Below are 22,960 nucleotides of genomic sequence, written 5' to 3' on the forward strand. Positions count from 1 at the left end.
TCTCACAAGAAGAGAGAAAGGAAAGGAAAGGAAAGGAAAAAAGGAAAGAAGGAAGGAGGGAGGGAAGGAGGGAGGGAGGGAGGGAGGAAGGAAGGAAAGAAAGAAAGAAAGAAAGAAAGAAAGAAAGAAAGAAAGAAAGAAAGAAAGAAAGAAAGAAGGAAGGAAGGAAAAATAAAGAGCAAAAGCAGGCCAGGAATATAACTCAGTGATGGAGTGCTTACCTACACCACACAAGGTCCCTGAGAGGGAGTGGGCATGGAGAAAATATCAATCTTACAAACTTGCATAAGATTTTATGTCAAAAATTACAAAAAATTCTAAAATTCCAAAATTCATCTTCATCTCAATTAAAGACATAAGCATTAAAAAGATGATGTGGGGCTGGAGAGATGGCTCGGGGGGTAAAGAGCACTTGTTGCTCTTGCAGAAGACCAGGATTGGTTCCTAGCACCTTCATGGGCGTGCTCACAACCACATGTAACTCCAGTTCCAGGGGATCTGATAGTCTCTTCTGATCTCTGAGGATACCAGGCATGTACAGAGTACACAGACATACACAGGGGCAAAAACGCTCATACACAGAAAATAAAATAATAAATATTAAAAAATAAATTTAAGATGGCAGTGTTATACTAGTAGAGCTATAGGTGCAAAGAAATTCTAGTACATTTCATAAAGTTTGCCATGGAAATTTAGGAGTCTGTTAAAATTTAATTCTTAGCAAAAAGTCCATGATTGTCTATGTCCTTGGATAACAACAGCAAAGCCAAGGGCCCGTCCTACCAGCTATCACTGCTTATTGTAGTGTGCAAGTTATTAAGGTATTGGAACAAGGGTAGGTAAATACGCCAACAGAACTGAATATAGGACCAGGAGGAAAAACACATAAGGAAACTGGTTTGTTGCTGATCGGTAGAGAACAATTGGGCTGCTTCATGATTAACTCTCCATGTGGGGGAAATTGATTCCCTACTGCACACCCCTCACTAACGCTGATTCCAGATGGGTGGACTGCAGCCATATGAACAGCCACGCAATTGGACTTCCAGAAAATAACATCAAGAATTCCACAGGAGAGAATCATTTCTTAAATGTGGCACAGAGCATTCAAGTCATAGAGAGAACAATAATAAGTTAAACAACATGAAAACCGAGGACATGAATTCATCAGAAAACACAAAGGGAAAAAGACTGGAACCACAGGTGTTAGCAGGGACAAGCGAAAAGGATTCATTCCTAAGAGGTTAAAAAATAATAATAATAACACCACTAAAAGTTTCCATGGGTAAAAGATTTTGGCATTTCACCATGCAAGACATACAAACGGGCCATAAACATATGAAAATATTCTCAAATATTTCCACTACTCATCAGGAAAATGAAATTTAAAGTCCCGCTGTGGTATCATTTCAAGTCAGATCTCCTCAAGCATTGGTGGTAATGTGGATCTATGGGAGTCTGCTGTTGAGAACATCAATTAAGAAAAAGAAACCGGAAGGTGGGTAGTGATGCCCTTAGCAGCGTTTTCACAAGAGCAGCCCTTGCTGGAGCCTAGGTTCTCAGCAGCGGGAGAGCCCCTGCAGCTGTATCCACCCCAGGCGAGTCTCACAGCCCCCAGAAACTGAGCAAGCACAGACACAGGCTGTACTCACTGGTCTATTATGCTTGGATATACCATAAATGTTAGGACTATCAAAGAAAAACAAAAGGATAGCAGACACCCAGTCAGGAGGGACCTTGTGGGAAGGGGATGCTATGCGAGAGCCCCCAGACAGGGTCCTCAGTTTCTGGGACTGTCCTAGTTCAGAAACCTGGTATGGACATGTGGGCACATATTTTTGTTATTCTTTAAGCTGTATAGATATATTTTTCTGTGTGTTATATATTTCACAAGTAAAATATTTTAAAGGTTGAATTGGATTGCCCTCTAGGCCCTTCTAAATAGAATCCTGAAATTTTATAGAATCTAATCTTGAACATCTTGATTTCTCTGGCAGAATCCGAGACTCGCACACCTGCTATCTTTTTAGTAACAAGCTAGCCCCCTCTTCTACAAAGGAGCTTCAGAGGAAGCGAGGGAACTTTTGAAACTTAGGCAACACCTGAGATGTAGACCGCAGACAAAAGCCCAGCAACCTGCGTTACGGTACATTTCTCTTTGGCACAGGCTACGGCTGTGTGTGAGGCTTCCTTCTACTCAGTGTGGTCACAGATAACATTCATCTGCATTTTCAACAAGCAGTTCTAAGTCTGTGTAATCTAGCCTTCCACAAGAAGAGGTCAGAGGACAACCTCACTTTCTACCTTGTTCATGAAGGGGTCCCTTGTTCATTACTACGTGCTCATAGTCCAGGTCTTCTGTCTACACCTCCGATCTTTCCATAGGGATGCTGGGATTATAAGTATGCATCACTGGTCTGGCTTTACATGGATTCTGGGTATCTGAACTCAGTTCCTTACGCCTATGTAGCTGTCACTTTACCCACTGAGCCATCCGTCTCTCCAACCCTGAGTTCTCGATTTCTTAATCATTAGACTTTTACATGTGCACATGTGTGTGTGTGTGTGTGTGTGTGTGTGTGTGTGTGTGTGTGTGCAAACTGGCTACCCAGGTGTCTGTCTTCATTCTCCCCAGTTCCCTCACGTAGCATGTGCCCTGTGTGTGAGGCTGTGCTTGGCCTCCAGGCATCTGCTACACTGCTCCTGTTTGCCCCTTGCCCCCTATACCCTGCTCCCTACTGTATTTTCAAGAGTCCCTTGGATTCTTGTCAACTTTTACATCCTTCCGACCAGAAACTTCCTCCTCTCGCTCCTTGGAGGAAATAAAGGAACTGATTGTTCCAGGTTTTCTCATGGCCTCCTGGTTTTCTCCACTGGGAGAGGCGACTCTGGAGGTGGAGTTGGCAGAGAAAACAAAGGAGGAAGGAAAAAAAAAAAAAAAAGAAAGAAGGGAAAAAACAGGAGGTGTTTCCAATGAGGTAGTAGGCCATGACCCAACTAATTCCATGAAGCAATTGATCCACCACCTGCATGCCCAGAACAGCCTGTGCTCTGCCCCTGCCTGCTCATAAGGCCAGGTATTGTTTGAGAGGATGAATCTCCACGGTGCCTGAAAGCTGAGCCTTCCCGGGGCCTCCTGTCACTACTGTCTTCACCATCCACCTTGCCTTCCCCTATCTCAGCAAGACTTCTTGCTGAACTCAAAATGCTCAGACACCTGGCAAGCCCCAAGTTCTTCTCCTGGGCCCACAGGAGGTCATGAGAAAAGTTCAGCCTCTTCACTTTGCACAGAAGTCAACTGAGGCCCCAGGAAGGAGAGGGCCAAGTTGGTGGTCATCCAGAGACTTAGTGGCAGGGATGAGGCCCAGTGATATGATTCCCAGTCCTCCCCAGCCCCTACTGCCCTTTAACCCTGTGGCCAGCCTACAGGTGTGAGCCAACGCTTTCGAGATAGGTCTGTCTGCATCTGGAAAGCTCTCCTGTTTGTAAGCGTGGCTTCTTTGGCAAAACTCTCTATAATGAAATAGTATTTACTGAGGTGATGTCACCCATTACAAACTGGCTCCACAGATCGACAAGCTTGCAGACTATTCTGTTGGTTTCCCCACCACTGACCAGACTTGAGAGAGTAAGCTTGTATTTACCAAAGTCCTGGGAGAACCCATGCCAAAGATCAGAGTACCCTTTGAGTACTGTGCAATGGGAGCCGTAACTCTTTAGACTACTGGGTTATCTTTCCAGCCCTTTCTACCCAAGGACAGCCTATGTGGAAACCAAGCTACCAGACAGTCTCCAGATAGGGGCACACAAGGGGGTGAAAGGGGATAGACACAAGACCCAAGAGGCTTTCCCGTTACCTTCTTTTGATTCCTGATCGGCCCATTTTAGTTTTAGCCGAACTGGTACGCTCATCTGTTTACTGTGGTTTCATTGTCACTGGGACTCCTTTCCTTTTGTGGAAGAAACAGCCTCCTTCCATAGCTTTATGTGTTCATTTCATAAGTTAACTTCCTATTGGGAAATGTTATTCCCACAACAGCAGATTCCTTTGGTGGGGCTTGCTCCCCCCCACCCCATAAGTTCAGTTGTTCAGATACCTGCAAATCCACCTGTTTTTCTCTTACTGAACCTGTTTATTTCTAGAAAGTGTCAGCCTGGAGTAAGCATCCCAATCACTATCAGCTTGTTTTCTCTGAGTCCTCTGACCAAACTGTGTGTTCTTTTCAGCAATAGGGTGTTGCCATCAAGTTCTGGTGGACAGCCAAGAGCAAAAGCCTGCATTGTTTTATAGCCTGTGGGATCTCTTACCTCACCCCACCCCCAACACCAACCAATGGCTTGGGAGCTATCCCACACATGCAAAACCTGAACTTCTTAAACTGGACTATGGCCTTCCTCCTACTGGGCTGGAGCCATCTTTTCCTGTGACTTTGCTTCATTCTCTGCAGACTCCACTGTGTCCCAGTCCCACCCCATACAACTCTGGCTGGCAACTTCCTGTGTCTGTGATTTGTTGCAGTCTGTGTTGTCAATGCTTTGCTCCCTCCTTCCGCATTGAAAGGGCCTCTTTTTCCTACTATCCCATAGCCCATTAGCCATAATGCATGGAACCTCCTCTCTGCAGGCACATCTAGCCCTTTGCAGTTCCAGGAATGTGTGTTTTGCATCCATGCCTGAAAACAGACCAACCCCCTGACTGCAACAATAACCAACAAGAAACCTCACATTTCCCATCCCATTGCCAACCTAAATTATCGTTTGTTGAGGATTTGAAGCCTGCTCTTGACCTGGTGGAGTCAGGCACATAGCAAGTTCACGGGAGATTTTTTTTTCAATGAGTGGTTCGTTCTAAGATGCATGATGCCACCAGTTGTGTGGCATGCCATGGGTTCCAGGACCTTGAAATTCTGTGGACTGAGAGGTCTGTACAATAGCCATGATCCCCAGGGAATATACATTAGAATCAACTGGGCAGTGTGCAAAGCCATCCCTGGCACCTGGGAGTCCAAACCAAGCTTGGGCATCTACCTCTGAAGAAGCCCCATGACTCTAACACAGGTGATCCAAAGGCCCATGAACTCTGGCATGCCACCATCCCAGGCTTCTAATAACAAAGTCAGGCACCAGCCTTTCCCCTAGGAAGGATCTTCTGCTTGCAAACTCTCCCTGGACTCAACCTGCTCCATTTCCTTCCATGTTTCTCCAAGTGTGTGGCTGCGGCCTGGCCCAGTCGGGCTTCTTCTTCAAGAACCAGGAGTACATCTGCACCCAGGACTACCAGCAGCTCTATGGCACCCGCTGTGACAGCTGCCGGGACTTCATCACGGGTGAGGTCATCTCCGCTCTGGGCCGCACCTACCACCCTAAGTGCTTCGTGTGCAGCTTGTGCAGGTGAGCGTCCCAGGGAACCAGGGCCTTCTGGGTAAGCCCCAAGGAAGAGGCTTTTCCCAGGCAGCTCAGGAGCATGGAGGCTTTACAATGAGCCCTGGGTTTCTGGAAACTTGAGGGTGGGTGGACTGCTCTGATGGAACAGTGGTTTTCAAAATACCTCGCATCCAGATCCTGTCTCATCAGGCAGTCTGATGTAAAGCACTAGTTGGTCCTATGATGAGAGCAGGGTATAGCAAACCCCCATGCTCAGCATTTCGTTTCCCCTCAAAAAACCCCCAAGAAAACCAGAGCACCTTGTTCCTCAGAAGTCAGTCTGGAAACCAAGTGTCTATCTGGCCCAGGCATCCACACCCTCATCCTCAAGGTAGTATAAGGATGTCTATTGATAGCCTTCCTCTGTCATCCCCACACTGTCTCTTGCTGGTAGAATGACCCCTAGCAAGTGGCCTCATCTGTGAAAGCCTTGGTAATGGAGGTCAAACCCACTGAAACCTCACTAGCTTTCATGAAGATGGGTGATAGGGTGAACGCAGAGACCCGCACCCAGTGACTGGCCAGCAGTGTGCCTGCTCTTTCCACTGTGGTAGTCCTTCTCAGGACAGCTCCTTTCTGCCCACTTCCCTGCCAGACAGCTCAGTCATGTGTTAATTTAACAATGTGCACCAAGGCTCTGCTGCATGCCAAGCAACACATTAAGGAGATGCAAACAAAATGGAGAAAACCTCAGCCTTGCCCACAAACGTGTTAAAACTTAATGGCCAGCTCTGATTAAGTCATGAGCAAAATATGATTTGAGTACATGTGTATTTTTGTTTGGGAAGAGAAAGCATTGATTAATTATCCTTCATGTCAAATAACCACTGGTTAGTTGCCAAATAGAGTAACCAGTTAGAATTTATGACTAATGACTTCGTAAAAAATAATAACAAATCAGGACAGTGAGGATATAGCTACCCAGATTCCCTTCCCAGAATTCTCTCTGTTGTCCCACAGGTACCTCACAATGCTTGAGCAAAGGCCACTTAACAGTTGTTGGCAGTGCTGGAAATCTGTGTGTAGTTTATTATTTTGCTGGGCAGGAAGATATATAAGCTTGGGACCCCTCCGCTGGAGAAATAGAGCAAACACTGAGGAGGATGAGAAATGTTGTTTGGGGACTGATAATATTCTCATTGGAAAGAGCGTTTAAAAAAAATGTCTAGATAGTGAAAAGAAAAATAATGGCAAGTTTGGGACTTGAGAATGATCTCTTGGTATATGGGGATAGGACAAACCATGATGGCAGAACAGTTCTGTGAGGAGTGGGTTCCCTCTCCCTGTTATATCGGGGGAGCATGAGCTCATAGCCACAGTATAACTTGTCACTCTCAGGTGATATAAATAGCCCACGTTCTGGCCCCTGGATGCTGAGCGTTTTATCCAGGCTGTTATTCTGAATAGCACTTGACTTGTCTGGTGTTCTAGAAGCAAGCCACACGTCTTAAAGAATACCCAAGCACATGCCCTGTCAGTCACCAGCAGCCACAGAGTATTCAGCACAGGAGGCACTGACTCTTCCTCATTCCCTTGCAGGAAGCCTTTCCCTATTGGAGACAAGGTGACCTTCAGTGGTAAAGAATGTGTATGCCAGACATGCTCCCAGTCCATGACCAGCAGTAAGCCAATCAAGATCCGTGGACCGAGCCGTGAGTCCTTCCCTAGGGAGCTGTCTGTCCATGAACACGGTCCTCCCAAGTACCCCGCCCTGGAGGGAAGCAGGGGAGGTTCCCACCCTGGAGGGATCCTGAAGCATGACCCAGTTGGCATACAGCCCGGACACAGGCTGCACAGAACAATGTGGGGAAGACAGGTTACCTAGCTGTAAGGAATGATAGCCAGAGCCACTTGAGTACATCCTTTCCAGGTCCAGCTGGGTTCCTAGTGCTATGTGCCAAGGGCACTGCAACATGGCTGATCAAGTGTTTTCTTACTAGTAGGTCTCAGTTTCTAGAAGCTGCACTAAGGATTTGCAGTCAAATCTTTTTTTAATATTTATTTAATTCATGTATATAAATGCTCAGTCTACATGTATACCTACACGCCAGAAGAGAGGAAACAGCTCTCATTATAGGTGATTGTGAGCCACCATGTGGTTGCTGGGAATTGAACTCGGGACCTCTAGAAGAGCAGACAGCACTCTTAACTGCAGAGCCATCTCTCCAGCCCTCGAATCTTCCTCAAGAAGTCAGGAGTGCCCTAGTAATAAACCCTGAGGGCTGTGCTGGTACCATACAGAGTGTTTCCAGGACCACTGTGTCAGCCTTGTGGATCGTCAAGTTGTGAAAAGACATTTCTGGGCTCATCTTGAACCTCCGGGAATGGAATCCATGTGCCATCATTCTTCATGAGCTTTGTGGGTGATTCATCAGCTGTTCCTAAGGCTGAGAATAATATCCAGTCATGAGAACATTAGCTATGCCATGTTTTTTCAAGCCATGGCTCTGAGGGGAAGTACAGGGTTGAGAGCGTGTGTGCCTTAGGGTGGTGCTAACCTGCAGAAGTCAGGCCACTCAGTGCGTGTAGTGACAAAATGTCTAAGTCACTGTTCCTAGATGCCGTTGTAGAGCTGTGGACTACATGCACCCACACACACAGACCCAGCCCCCTGGGTCTCCTAAACCACACTGAGTGATCTTTCATGTTATATGATACCCTGGCTGGCCTCATCAAGAGAATCAATGAAAGCCCATTAGCCTCCTGTGCTGCATTATTGTGTGGGCACAGAGGCAGGCAGCCATGGCACCAGCAGCGTGTTGGAGCTGCATCACTCCAAGGAGGATGAGCCAAGAAGACTACGTCAGCAGCCCTTAGCTCCCAGGGGCTCCATTACAGGCTGCCTGGCTGTAGTGAGCTGATGAGGGGAGAGGCAATGAGAGGGCCCCCCTCCCTTGCCTGCCCTTCCTTTCAGTGGAGTCAGATCTGTTCCCGGGGTGTGATGTTCAGGGCTCTACCTCTAGTGTCCTTGATGGTACTCAAGAACAATCTATTGCTGCAGCCAGGTTTCATCTCAAGGTGGCTGAGTGTGCACACTGCTATCCTTCATGACTCCTTGAAATCACATCCCCGTCACAAAAAGACTGGATACCAGGATAAGGGCTGTGGCCCTGTGGCTTATGCTTCCTGGGAGCTCTGAGACCAGTGGTCCCCTGAGTGAAGAACATCGGGAAGCAAACTTGAGTTGGGGAGCTGCCAACCTTCTGCATGAGACAAAGTGATCTGGTAGCCTCCCTGAGACTTAATTTACACCACTATTAAAAAAAAATAATGGGGAGCCTTATCATCTCTGCAGGGGTGTTGTAAAAAGCAACCGTGTTCCTGTACAGGGATCAAGTTAACATGACTGGTTTAGGTATAGCTTAGGATGAATGCAAAGCAGCAGATTAATGGGGAAGATTCACCTTGAATGTGGGCACCATCGCCCCTCAGGCTGGCGAGGCAAATGGTTCATCATAATGGGCTGGAACATTCAAAACCATGAGCCAAAATGAATCTTTTCTCCCTTAAATTGTTTCTCTCTAGTATTGGGTACAGCAATGAGAAAGGCTGGCTGACTCCAAGGTTTACTGTAGAAAGCACAGCAAAAGAGCCTTGAGAATAAGATTTCTGAGTTCACTGTTAATTCCCTCAGATGTACTGTGTGTTTCTGTGTACACTGGGGTCTCAGACAAAGGGCAGGCTTTCTCAGCTGAGTAAAAGGCTGATGTGGGAACAAGTTCTTTTTTATTTTTTTATTAATAATAGTTTATTCACTTTGTATCCCAGCTGTAGCCCCTTCCCTCATGCCCACCCAATCCCACCTTATGTCCCTTATGTCTTCCAATATTCCTCTCCAAGTCCACTGATAGGGGAGGTCCTCCTCCCCTTCCCTCTGACCCTAGCCTATCAGGTCTCATCAGGACTGGCTGCATTATCTTCCTCTGTGTCCTGGTAAGGCTGCTCTTCCCTCAGGGGGAGGTGATCAAAAAGCCAGCCACTGAGTTCATGTCAGAGACAGTCTTTGTTCCCCTTACTAGGGAACACACTTGGACACTGAGCTGCCATGGGCTACGTCTGAGCAGGGGTTCTAGGTTATCTCTATGCATGATCCTTGGTTGGAGTATCAGTTTCAGAAAAGACCTCTGTGCCCAGATATTTTGGTTCTGTTGCTCTCCTTATGGAGCTCCTGTCCCCTCCAGGTCTTTCTTTCTCTTCTTTCATAAGATTCCCCGCACTCTGCCCAAAGTCTGGCTATGAGTCTCAGCATCTTCTTTGATACCATGCTGGGTAGAGTCATTCAGAGGCCCTCTGTGGTAGGCTCCTGTCCTGGGGAACAAGTTCTTGAAAAGACTTCTAGAAGAGAGATTCTAAAATGTCTCTACCATAATTTTATAGATCGGGATGTTGAGAAAGATGAGGGAAGGTTAGGAGAAAAAAAAGAAGAAGAAGAACAAATGAGCATGTGAGCAGTTTTCAGGGGAACCAAGGCCTTTGGCTTATCTCAGAAATAAAGCCATCCACCCATGGATCCACAGAGCATATTTCTTTGAAGTGTTTTCTCCAGAGATGATCACAGGCTGTGCTGCAAATGAAAGGGAGCTTGAACTAGAGGGCATAGCAGATGTTTCCTGAGCTCCCAAGAAGTAGAGAGATCCAAAGCCTGATGTGAAAGATGGAGAAAATTATAGCAGTGGAAGGGAAACGGATGAATAAGTTAGTTTTTTCCTTAAGCTATAAGTGTGTGAAGTTTTATCCATGTAGGGCGAATATATTCTGGAAAAGCCAGAATAAGGTTTACTCAAAGGAAAATAGTCATGAACTTTCAAGAAAGAAAAAAAATCATGTTATCATATGTAAAAAGAAATGCCTCCTTATAGATCTCATAAAGAAAGAGCAATAGCTCGAGAACCTTCTGCAGTGACATTATGACCACCACAGTCATGGTCATCACCACCACAGGCATCACCATCACCATCACAGTCATTACCATCACCACCATAGTCATAAGTATCACCACCACAGTCATCCCCATCACCACCACAGTCATCACCATCACAGTCGTTACCACTAGCACGGGTACCATCACTACCTCCTTCATCACTACCAATCCACCATCATGTGTATTACCATAACCACTTCCAGCATTTATTCTGTTGCAATAGGTGAACAGATATCTCATTTAATCATTACAAGAATATGAAGGCTTACAATAAGAGTAATTGCTTTATAAGTAAGAAAACCATCACTCAAAGACCATAAATGGCTTTCCCAAAGGAACACAAATGTTAAGGCATGAGACCTGGCTCTGAGACTATTCCCTTAACACCCTCTACCAGGAGGATGTCCTTCTAATTAGAAAGAGCTTTCTCTTCCTAGGCTGCTTGCCTAGGAAGGTGAGTAACTTGCTGTGCCTCCCAAAACTCACTTGCTTTTGCTGACCTAAATAAAACGGATGATGTAGTCAACCAGACTAAAAATGGCTTCATGGGATCTCTAGAGGCTTTGATAGTAAAATGAGAGATCTGAGAGGAACAGGTGGGGGCTTCGTGCTTCCTGCCAGCTGAAGACTGTAATTCTGGAATGGAGAGGCACACCAGCTGGCTCAGCAAATAACACCAAGGATAGGGAGTGACTCTCCCAATCCTGTATGACCCCAAACCTTCCGGCCCTCAGAGAGGTGTGTGCACAAGTGGACAAGAGTGAAAGGAGAAGGAAGAAGGAGAGGAAAGTCTCAGGAAACCAGTACAATGGAGGACCAGCAGAGTAAGGTGGAAAGAAAAACCACAGGTGAAGGGCATCCCCGAATTCTCAAAAGGACTAAGCAGGGCTTCCCTACAAAGGAAAATTCCTCTGGCTTCAGATCAAAAACTTGGCAACACACAGGGTGTGGGTGGAAAACACAAGAATGTGAAATAGAACAGTCACTTACGTGAAGCCTGTGTCAGTTATACTGAACTGGCTGTAGGAAAGACATTTAGAAGAGGAACTGGGGCTAGGCGACTCTTGTGCAGGCCAGCTTCTCTCTATTCACTCTACCCTCTCAGCCCAGCCTCCAGCCGCTACACCCACTGGCTCCTGATTACATGTAGCTCAGGATGCTCAGTTCATCTCAGGTGTGCCCCTGTAGCTTACAGAAATGGTCCCTTTACTGGACTGTGGCCATTTCTGCAAACAGCCAGCTACCAAGGAAGCCTCGCTGAAGAGTGTTTTGTTCATGGCTAGTACAATGGCTGCCTCCATGGAGTCCCCTTGTGAATCTGGATCACAGCAAATAAAACGTAAGGCATGATGGATAAAAAACAACCCAAGGTTGCCTTAAGTCATTGGATGGACCATCCTGGAAGAAACAAGAAGGCGGTTCTTTGATGTGTAAGAATAGGGGAAGCGACAGGGTCAGGCCCTAGTTCCACAGAAGGACAACATCCTTGACAGTCTCGGCACGAACTCGGCACAAACTGACTTGAGAAGGGCTAAGCCTTTGTGTGTGATAAAGCGTGAAACAGGAACCACCTGTCAACAATTTGGTAGATTCTTGCCCTGATTGGAATGGTTGGCCAAGCGCTCTGTGAACTTGGAGCCCCTCTGTAATTGTTAAACCCTCTTAAGGAGCCTCGGGAACTATCCTATTCACGTGTGACCAGACTCTGTCTGTCTAAAAAGAAAGGAGGCCCCTGATCTACCAAAGCCATTGAATTTTAAAACCTATGATTTTTTTGTTTTTGTTATGTTTAGGAGGCAGGGAGGTGGGCATGGTTACAGGGAGACTTGTTCACTGATTCCAGAAAATAAAATGAAAGGGATAAATCTCTGAACTCTTTGTTCTCTAGCCTATCTGAAGGCTTAAAGCATTTTGCAGTTGGAGAGCTTCCTGCCCCAGCTCATGCTAAGGTGCTCGGCAGCCAAGAGTTCGGTTCTGTAGGAATTGACTCTGCAAGTGAGTCATCAGGTCCCAGATGCTCCCCTACAGCCTTCCAAATACACCACCTTCTCCAAAACACCATCTTCCCTTCCAGGACCTGTCCAGCCAGGCTCCCCCAAGTTCACATGTTTATATGTGACTTCTCCTCATATGTTCCAAAGTTGTGAGTGCATGCATGTGTACATGTGCCTGTGAGAGATAGAGAGAGAGAGAGAGGGAGAGAGAGAGAGAGAGAGAGTATGGTGATGCCAGTAAGGAGGTCTGACCTCTGATAAACTTTGTCCAGCGAGCATTTTCCTCCTCCACAGTGGACCATCTGATGATCAGCAAGGCCTGAAATCCCAGGATTTCCCCAGTACTTTGGATGCTGGCTGCATTTCCTGCCCCTCCCATCCCTCTCTACATTCACTGAACAATAGACCAGACCACTGGGCTCCAACCTACTTTCTGTCCCAACTCTGTCTCAAGGGTGAGAGTAGCGGGGAGTAAAAGCACATTTTTGGTTTGGGGCTCTAACCATTACATGCTGAGGAAAGATGGGCATAGTACATTCATTCCTTTGCCTGAGCATTATGACACCCATTCATTCATACTTTCTTCAGCTAATATCCCTTGAGTTCCCACTCTGTACCTAACACCAGGCTAGGCAAACACACATACACACACACAAGTACGGCCTTTCTCTACTTATTTTTCTCCTTGTTGCAGTCAAATACTTGGTAAGTAGCCATTTAATAAAGAAAGATGTCTTTTGGCTCATGGCTCAGAATGCATATAGTCCATCATGGCAAAGGCAACATGGCAGCAGAATCGTGTCACAGCTGCTGGCAGGGGCGCATGCTCACATCTCCGCAGAGAAAGAGTATGCAGGTCCTGGGCCAGCTGGCTCTCTCCTCATCTGTTTTTTATTTAGTCCAGGATTCCAGCCCATAGGGTGTTTCCAGACACACTCAGGGCATCTTCCCCTCTTCATTCAAACTGTATAGAATTACCCTCATGTCTAAATGTGTCCCTCCTGTAAAAGTTTAAATGTAGTCAAGTTGACCAGAAGATTAACCACCACATGGCCCTTGCCTAAAGAGGAATAAGAATATGCATTGCCTGTCTCCAGAAACAGGGCTCTTCAAAGTTTACCATGCAGGAATTGTGGTGAAACCCCATTGTCTAAATGGGGGCTGAGATGGTGCATGCTCAAGCTCCTGGGCGATGCAAGTATGTCAGGCACTGGGGTGATGAAAGGGAGTGTCAGCTTGAATAAATAGTGAGCAGCAGGGCAGCCATTTTCTTCCCCCTCACTCCATGGTCCACAGGCCAGAGCTCCAGCAACCTTTCCTCTTTCCTCCTAGGTCTCTGGGTCCTGCAGCACTAAGGTGGCCAGCTGTAAAAACAAAAACAAAAAACAAAACACAGGCATTCAAGGATGGGTTTCCTTGGCATGAAATGATGGCAGTAAGTCAAAGGGACCCAAGGTCTTCTACTTACTCTTGTTTTTCCAGACTGTGCTGGGTGCAAAGAGGAGATTAAACATGGGCAGTCCCTCCTGGCACTGGACAAGCAGTGGCACGTCAGCTGTTTCAAATGCCAGACCTGTAGCGTCATCCTCACCGGGGAGTATATTAGCAAGTAAGTGTCTCTCCCTCTCCCAATCTAGGCTTCCCGGGCTTTTGTGTCCTACAGTGCATGTCCCACTGTCCTCTCCTGAAACCCCAGCATCACCCTCCATCAGACCCTTTGGAAGCCACAAAGACCACAGTGGCCACCCTCCGGCTTCTTTCTATCTTTAGGCCTTCCCGTGTTGTTTCATCTCCCATGATACACTGGTGGTCTTCCCCTGTGGCTCCTTTCCTTCCTTCCATATGCCTCCAACTCAAAGGTGGCTCCACACCATCACGCCCCACCTCCATTCCCCCATTACTACCCTCAGACCTCTGTGTTTCAAACACAGGGAACCTGCATTTATAACTATATATAGCAATGTGTATGTCTTAATTTGTAATAACGACAATACTACCTACCATTTACTGAGCTTTCACTATGGACAATGAACTAACATACAGCTTTAGACAGACATGACATTAAATATCTCATGGCCATGCATGACACAGGCCTTTGATCCCAGCACTCACGGGCAGAGGCAGGTGGATCTCTGTGAGTTCAAGACCAGCCTAGTCTACAAAGTAAGTTCCAAGATATACAGAGCTATAGAGAGAGACCCTATCTCAAAACAAAAACCGAACCAAAATAAAACAAAACAAAAATAAAACTCTCATTGGAAAGAAGCTCCAAGGAGTAAGCAACTTGCACAGTAACAGCGCTACTCTCTGCCCCTCCCAGGGCAGGGGCTTCGATTTGGAGAGAGGATTCAACCTCGGAATCTCACACACAGCAGCTTTAGACGTGTTCTCTTCAGGCCTCATCACTAGTGACCACACACGTATATTCAAATACCCAAGGGCAACTGTGAACAAGATCCTCTGGACTCTGACACTTTCTGCCCCAGCCTGGCCCAAAGCCAGGAGGTGGTGAGCCTGTAAAGCTACAGAGCACATGGTGTCTGTGGTAGACACATCAAGAAGGGAGACAAGCTATGGACAGGAAGAATTAGGACACCAGGGGTGTGTGGAAAGAGCCCGTGAGTTATAAATATCAGTCATGAGTGACTGAAAGCCCAATGCAACACACTTAAACGCAACAATCGGAGTTCTTTGACTCAGACATGGGAAGGTCAAAGGTATCCTAGCTTCTTAAAGATGTCTTCAGCACTACAGAATCTCTTTCCTTCCTTTTTCTCTCTCCATCCTTCCCTCCCTCCTCTGCTTTTTCTCTCTATTAGGTTTATGCTCAGGCAGATGAAGTAGTGAAGGAAACCACCAATGGTATCTGGGTTTAGATCATCAGTTTAGCAAGCCTAGTAAAAAGAGGGGCCTTGTTCCAGAAACTGCAGCAGAAGTCCTGTGGCTGCCTCTGATTTAGCTACCTTGCTTCTCCTGCCCATTTCCTTCTCAAACACTAACCCAGGGCAGCCCAACACTAAGGTGACCCTTGTGACACTTAGATAGCTGGAGTAGGAAAGGGTGGCCTCCAAAGGAATGTCCGGGTACTGCTGCCTGAAGAAGGGGAAATAGTTGCCGGCCAAACATACCCGCCTGTATCCAAGGTGCAAAGGGGGGCTATGAGTAGTCAGAGGAAGGAAGGGTCCCTTCTAACTAGTTGCAGATGGCATCTGGAGTCTGTGAAAGCTTCGTGGAAGGTTTGAGCTGGGCCTCGAAAGACTGGATAAGATTCAAAATACAAAGACAAGCTTGAAGGCAGAATCCTAGCCCATCAAGGGCACGAGGGTTAAACACTTCCACCCTATTTGGGAGCTCAAGTGTGTACACAGGTGAAGCAGAATGCCAGGCTGCAGGGGTGAGCTGAGGTCCAGTCAGTGGCAGCCCTAGATGCCAGGTAAATAGGTGTTGGGAATTCCCCTCTTAGCATGCCAAGTAAGGAATGTCTGTGGGAAGTCAGCAGCCAAGAATTGGCCCTACCTAGGTCTCAGGGACAATAGGGACTCGCACCGAGCTCTGAAGCCCCAGCCTAGAGTATCCACCTCCCTGGGTCTCTGCACCCTGTCTCTGGGCTCCTCGCCTGCTGCAGCAAAGTGGCAGGAGTCAGAAAGCTATTACAGATGCTCAAAGCAGAAGTCCTCCTGCCTGAGTGACCTTGGCCAAGGACTCAACAGCTCTGAGTCTTAGTTTGCTCATTTGTTAATAAGATGACTCCAGAGGTCTATGTTCCATATCTAATAAGGACATAGTAAATGCGCCCTTTCCCATCTGCCTCTGTTTATAATTATGTATATTTCCAATTCCCTAAGGTGTCCCCAACCCAGGGATTCAAGGGAATTTTGTGTTGGCATTTTTACCCAGATGGCAGTTTTTCTTTGCAGTTACTCACACTTGCACCCACAGAATAAGAACCTAGTTAGAAATGCAGACAGTCCTGATGAGACCTGATAGGTTAGGGTTAGATGGAAGGGTAGAAGGACATCCCCTATCAGTGGACTGGGGAAGGGGCATGGAAGGAAAAGAAGGAGAAGAGAGGGGTTGGGAGAGACTGAGGGAGAGGGCTACATCTGGGATACAAAGTGAATAAATTGTAATAAATTAAAATTTTTAATTAGAAAAAAAAAAAGAACCTAGTTAGAGGTCAGGGAAGTTAAAAAAGTCGGAGAGGTTTCTTAGGCCCCTGACAAGAACTAATCAGGTAATGCTATTTTACTCCCAGGTAGGGCTCGAGCTAAAGACAGAGAAATTGCACTCCTGCCCTTTAGATCTATCTGAGTCTGAGCTGCGTTATCCTCTCCCCAAAAGTGGGAGAACAGTCTCCTTGGGGACTCTCCTGGCCACCATGGTGATTACTGTGTTCCCTGAGGAGGCAGTGGGCCAGGCAGTGACTAAACACTAGCACATACCGAGCCCATTTTCTTCACTCCTCATGAAAATGTGGGGAGAAGCCAGGCCACCCGAGCCTGAGCCTCAGCAATAAGCAGTCCTGAGTGAACTGGGAAAGTAACTTAGCTAGTTAGTCCATGTTTGGGCTTTCTCATTCTCACACTGGGAAATTAATAGTGCTGACCTCCCTGGGCTGCCGTAATGAGTAAATGAAGTGATCCGTGTGAATCACTATCAAAGCAAGAAATGCCCACCCTCCGTTAGCTGTAGGGAAAAGCAAATAAGCCATAGCAGGGCTGTTGAGATAACTCAGAGGGTAAAGACACCACACAAGACTGGCACCTGAGTTCAAGCCCAAGTTTGATCTTTGGAGTTCATGCAAAAGCAGAAAGAAAAAAAAATACAACTCCACAGTTGTCCTCTGACCTCCACATGCCTGCTGTGGGACCACACACACACACACACACACACACACACACACACTCACACATACGATAATAGTAATAAATAAACACATTCAAAAGAAATCTGACCTCTGTTCACTGAGTCCAAGCAGTGGGTAGACACAGTGTATAAACTGTGCTCATGGGAAACTTCTTATGTGCTGGTCCATCAGCTCAGCCAAGTGGGTCTCTCAGTTATGGAGAAAAATTCTGGTTGACTCTTGAGGGTCTTTCAGAAACTGATCCTGTTATCACATCCCGGAAGAGAAACAAGGAAGGACTGGAAGGAAGAGGGAGACATCTCCCTTATGCCTTGAGAAAGCTGCACCACGTGCGAGCACTACATCTTCCACAGAAAACCAAATGTGTCTCAAATAATTCTCCAGAAGAGTCTTTTGGGGCAAAGGGAATCAGATGGGTCTGGATAACTCCTGGGGGTGGGAAAGGAAAAAAAGAAAAGATGCCCAAAATGACAGCCCCGAGCGGTAGTCCCATCAGTGCCTAGGAATCTCATTAAGCGCAGGTTTCCACAGACTCTCCTTAGCTGTCAATCTGAGGGGCAGTTTGAATTTGAAGAGCACTCCCAAGCTCCCAGTCTTGGCCATCCACCACAGACTGAGTCCTAGACGAGGACGTGCTCCCCCTCTACTGACTTCCTCCGCCTGTATGACCTTTCTCTTGCAGGGATGGTGTTCCGTACTGCGAGTCTGACTACCACTCCCAGTTTGGCATTAAATGTGAGACTTGTGACCGGTACATCAGTGGCAGGGTCTTGGAGGTAAGTGAGGCTGGGAAACCATGGAACTGTATAGCCTGTATAGCATGGAGCAGGATAGCCTGTGACTCCAAAAACTCATCGCCAAGAAGAGAAAGTCACCCACGCTCTTTTTATCTATTGCTTTAGCCTCCCAGAGCTTGCTTACTGCAATGGCCCTGACCAGATAACCTTGCCAAGATCTGAGCACCCCAAAAATAGAATGTGGACAAAATAATTCTTGGTTCAAAAACTGCTGTGCTGGAAAAAAATCAGTTGCTTCTTTGGATTCAGACTCAGACAGATTTCTAAGGAGTAACAATTAGGATTTTCCTCCCGGCTCTGCCTCAGGATGGAAGCCCTTTTTATGTGTTAACTGTTTGGTAATGTGCTGATTTAAGAACCAGCTTGTCTAGCAGCCTGCTCTCTAAACCCTTCTTTGGCTGGTCCATCACCATGGCAACAGCTCTCCCTAGTCTCTGATATGCAGCTCTCTCTGCCAGTGACAGACAGCCTACAACCCCTTGCCGAGTCCTTGGCCTTCCTAGGCTTTCTTTCCACACCCTTGGGGGCTGGAGGCTGCCTTTCCTTACCTTGAGGCCACCTACCTTGAAGAGCTCAGTGCAAAGGAAAAATAATAGCCTACGGAGAGGGACGATTGAGTTGTGGCATGTCTCTACTGCTAATTCATAATCCTATTTGGGGTGAGGATCTTTGTATCCATAGGCCTCAGTTTTGCTTCTCACAGTGATTAAGGAATTGCAGGCTGGTTCCACTACTGTAGACAGAATTATCAATGCTGCTGCTGCCTGTGGTTACCATGAAGGCTACATTGAGAAAGATTCTACAGCCACACATGGGCTCAGCAGGAGAGCATAGCAATCAGGGAAGGGCTGTGTGAGGAGATGCACTGGAGAAGAGCCCTGGGGATGAGGAGGTCAGTGTATGAAAGGCTGAGAGCCAGGCAGTGGTGGCTCGGGCCTTTAATCCCAGCAGTCAGGAGGCAGAGGCAGGAGGATCTCTGAGTTCAAAGCCAGCTTGGCCTACAGAATGAGTTCCAGGACAGCCAGGATTACACAGAGAAAAACTGACTCAGAAAAACTTAAAAAAAAAAAAATAGAGAGGAGGAGGTGGTGAGGTAGAGATAGAGATAGAGAAAGAAAGAAGGAAAGGAAAGAAGAAAGGAAAGAACAGGAAGTCCAACATGGCAAAAGTGAGGGTGGATAGCCAGGCAGTGGTAGTATATGCCTTTAATCTCAGAACTTGGGAGACTGAAGCAGGTGGATCTCTGAATTCAAGACCAGCCTGCTCTATAGAGTGAGTCCCAGGACAGCCAGGCTACACAGGGAAACCCTGTCTTGAAAAACAAAAAAGAAAGAAAATTGAGGCTAGGAATAGAATATGCCCCAGAGGATCTGTTTCGTAGGACTTTGCACATCATGTTTAGGAGTATGGGTTTTATAGTAAGTATAAGGGGGAAAGGCCTTTGGAAAACTTTACAAAGGAGCAGCAAGATAAAATTGCATGTTTGCACTGGATGTGATGTGGAAAATTAACTGTAGGGAAGTCAGAGAGAATCAGATGTACAAATGCAGTGAGTTGCTAAATGATTAAGCATCTCTGAGGACCAGTGAAGAGTACCAAGCCGAGCAAAAGGAATGTATACAGGAAAGGTTGCTGGGCCCAGATCTCCAAGGGGGTGGGATACAAGAATAAAGAGTCTATGTATGATTCACTGGGCCCTGGGGTGTGGTGGAAAGACTGTGCAGGAGCGACCTGAATAGAGCTGCACCTCAGAGGAGAGAGCATGGTGTTCACTGGAGGAAACGTGAAGAAGGGCCATCCAGGAGCCACTGCATACCAAGGGCAAACACCTTTGTCTCCAGCTTCACAGAAGCAGAAATTCAATAGCTCAGCCACTGTGGGGGCAACTTGATAGTTTGGGGACTGAGGGAGAAGACACGAAAGTTGCAGCAAAGTGTTGGGTCTGGGTGGCAAGAAGCTGAGCACGGCATCTGCAGCACCGGAAATGGAAGAGATGCCAGGTGATCCAGGCAGAAGTGTGGAGAGCATTTCAGATGGGTTGTGATTGAAATCCCAGGAAGTCTGCGAGAAGACAGACAGGAACATAGATCAAAACCCAGCAACAAAGCCTAGACCTGGAGAGGCCAACGTCAAAGCACTCGGAAGTGAATAACAGTACAAGGGAGAGCAGTCAGGATTTCCAAGGCAGACGAGATATTGACAGAGTGGAAAAGGGCCAGCACCAGCCTTGGGAAATGGTGGCACAAAGAGCGGGAATTGTTACAAGAAGAGAGATAATCAAGGCTAAAGGAGGAGGATTGGGGAGATGACTCAGCTGGTAACGTGTTTGCCTTGGAAGCACAAGGACCTGGGTTTGAGCCCCGGAACACATGTTAGGAAGCCAGGTGCAATGGCTCATATTTGCAGGCCAGTGCTGGAGAAGCAAAAACAGGCAGATTCCTGGGGTTCACGGGGCAGCCAGGTGAGCACCAGCCAAACCTACTTGGTGAGTTTCAAACAGTGAGAGACCCTCTCTCCGAAAACAAGGTGAAGGGGCTGGAGAGATAGCTCAGGTTAAGAGCTCTGGCTGCTCTTACGAAGGATCCAGGTTCGATTCCCAGCACCTCTGTGGCAGCTCATAACCATCTACAGCTCCAGTTCCAGGGGATCCAATGCCTTCTTCTGGCCTCTGTGGGCACCAGGCATGAAAATGATTCACAGTTATAAAGGAAGACAACGCAGTCATACACATATAATAAAACTATTTTTAAATGTGGGCAGCTCCTGAGGAATGGTAGCTAAGACTATTCTCCGGCCTTCACAAGCTTGTGCACACACACATGAACCTGCACACATAGATGATGCGCACGGAGAAGTGAGAGGAAAACTGAGAATGCTGTGAAAGGATGGAGCGCCAGGAAGCATGGCAGGCCAGTTGGAGTGTTGGTCAAAATGCAGAGAAGTAAAGGAATGAGGGGCCCGAGGAAAGGCCGGTACGTGTGGTGAAAGTTTTCCTTAAATAGTAATTGCTGGCTGCTTCTGCCTGGCTGTGAGGAAGAAGCAGCCAGCAAGTTGTAGAGTCAGTGGGATGGAGGCCACAAAGGCTGGAGTTTCTTCCAAGAGGAGAATCTTGATGCGCGCTGCAGCTGGAAAGACTATCTAGTGGCCTCTTTTCCTCAAGCTGTGCTAATGTTTACCAGTGTGGCAGTCTCTCCCTTCAAGGCAGCTGTGACTGGGTTTCAGTTGACCCTGTTTTGTACTAGCTCTTTCAGCATGTTGGACTTACTTTTTTTTTTTTTCCTTTGAGTGGGAAAGACATTTAGCAACCAACTATTCCAGCCTTCTTGTTTCACAGCTGGAAAAAAAAAGGAGATCCAAGACAAGTGGCGCCTTTGCAAGGTCAGAGACAGAGATGAAGTATGGAACGCCCAGCCTTCCGGATCCCACCCTGGTGCCTAAAGCTCTCAGCCACTCAGGGGTCAGGAGACAAATAATCATGGATTTGAATTCTAATTTCATCACGTCTAGCCAAGAAATCTTAAGCAAGTTACTTTCAAGTCAGCCTTTGTCAATAATGAAGACTGTCATTTCATTCCTAATGGATATGTTAAGCAGAGCCTTGTTTAGTTGGAAGGCAGAAGCTTCATTCAAATCATGGGGGCTGAAAAGGAAATGTATCCATTCTCATAATAAGAGTGTGGGCATCCTTCTGGCTTTAGGCACTGCTAGAGAATGTGGCTGATTGAAATCACTTGAATCTTTGGCTATCCTGGCTCCACATTTGTCTGCATTTCTTTATTCTTAAAAAGCTCTGCTTTGTGTTGGGGTCTTGGACCACCAGTTGCAAAATGTTCTTTTCTGATGCTTCAGCAAACATCTGGGGCCTCTCTAGATAACCTCAGGCCCATCCCTGAACCCACTGTGCCCAAAGTGTTGGAATCAGCTTATTGGTAGGGTTAACCCAACATAAGCATATGGCCTGAAGGCAGGAGGTCCAACTGAACAAAGCTCAGTGCTATTTCTGGAAGATGGGAAAGGATGCTGGCTAGGCAGTTATCCAGTACACTGCCAGCCCATTTCCAGCATACTGCAGACACTTAAAACTGTTTCTCGTCTTCCCAACCTTCCCGCTCCCTTCTGAGGCCATCTCATGACTCCTTCTCCGGGCACAGAACTCAGTGTGCTGAGTGTTGGCCCCGTCCTTCCTTCCTATGTCCTCAGCAAGAAGAACCACAACCTGCTCTTGCTCCACTTCAGATGTTGGCTGCCATTCTCTATGGCCTCATTTGGTAGTACCAACTCTTTGCTACTTTTCTTCACTGCTTTCTTGACTCCAGTTTCTTAGTGGGTGAACTGGTTCATCTCATCACTCTGCCTTTGTTCCCTTGCTAGGTGCAGGCTGCCCTGGCAGCCTTGCTGCTCCCCCGCTGTTTTCTAAGCCATCCAGGACCAAGGTTGCTGAGAGAGGCATGAAGTTTCTTTCATCTGGGGCAGGGTGGTGGAATGTGACATTTAAAATGATGTGCGCTTCGGTATTGCCGAGGCACTGTTGCCACGACGGGGAAAATCAGGGCCAAAAATGGCCTATAATTGAAAAGATAAGGAGGTACACTAGGAAGAGGCTGCTAATTAAGCTGATTATCCTTGTCATGGTAATAGAGAATCAGTCCCACGACTTCCTTGTTTGGGAAAATAGCAGGCTCCTTCTAAAGTTTGAACACAGCTTACTTGGTTGACAACAAGGATGTTTTCTCATTGGTGGAAGCCACATAAACAATCAAGAAAGAATGGAGACTGAGGGCATTGAAGATTATTTTTATTTTGTAAGAACCTGCCCTTTTCATATTCTTGCTGAGTTTTGAGGTAAGAGAGTCTCTCCAAAATGGACAAGCTGATCCCAAAAACCCCACCCCTAAGACTGTTTGGCAATAAGAGTTCTTTACACAATTGTAATTTTGGAACTAACATCAGGCCAAGT

At 46.9% G+C, this 22,960-nt stretch overlaps 1 protein-coding gene across 4 annotated transcripts in view; it reads left to right on the plus strand.

The window, feature by feature from the left end:
- Ablim3 (actin binding LIM protein family member 3) overlaps positions 1 to 22,960 on the plus strand; it is a 114,806-nt gene that overhangs the window by 51,826 nt on the left and 40,020 nt on the right. For all 4 annotated transcript variants that reach the window (XR_009589779.1, XR_009589778.1, XR_009589780.1 and 1 more), the window contains exons 4-7: positions 5,208 to 5,391; positions 6,964 to 7,076; positions 13,822 to 13,948; positions 17,889 to 17,982. Coding sequence is in view for 1 of the 4 variants with exons in the window: in XM_021633692.2 (XP_021489367.1) it covers positions 5,208 to 5,391; positions 6,964 to 7,076; positions 13,822 to 13,948; positions 17,889 to 17,982 (518 nt within the window). In the remaining 3 variants the exon portion in view is untranslated. The remainder of the gene's footprint in view (positions 1 to 5,207; positions 5,392 to 6,963; positions 7,077 to 13,821; positions 13,949 to 17,888; positions 17,983 to 22,960) is intronic.

Source organism: Meriones unguiculatus, chromosome 2, assembly GCF_030254825.1.
Source record: "Meriones unguiculatus strain TT.TT164.6M chromosome 2, Bangor_MerUng_6.1, whole genome shotgun sequence".
Classification (NCBI taxonomy): Eukaryota; Metazoa; Chordata; class Mammalia; order Rodentia; family Muridae; genus Meriones; species Meriones unguiculatus.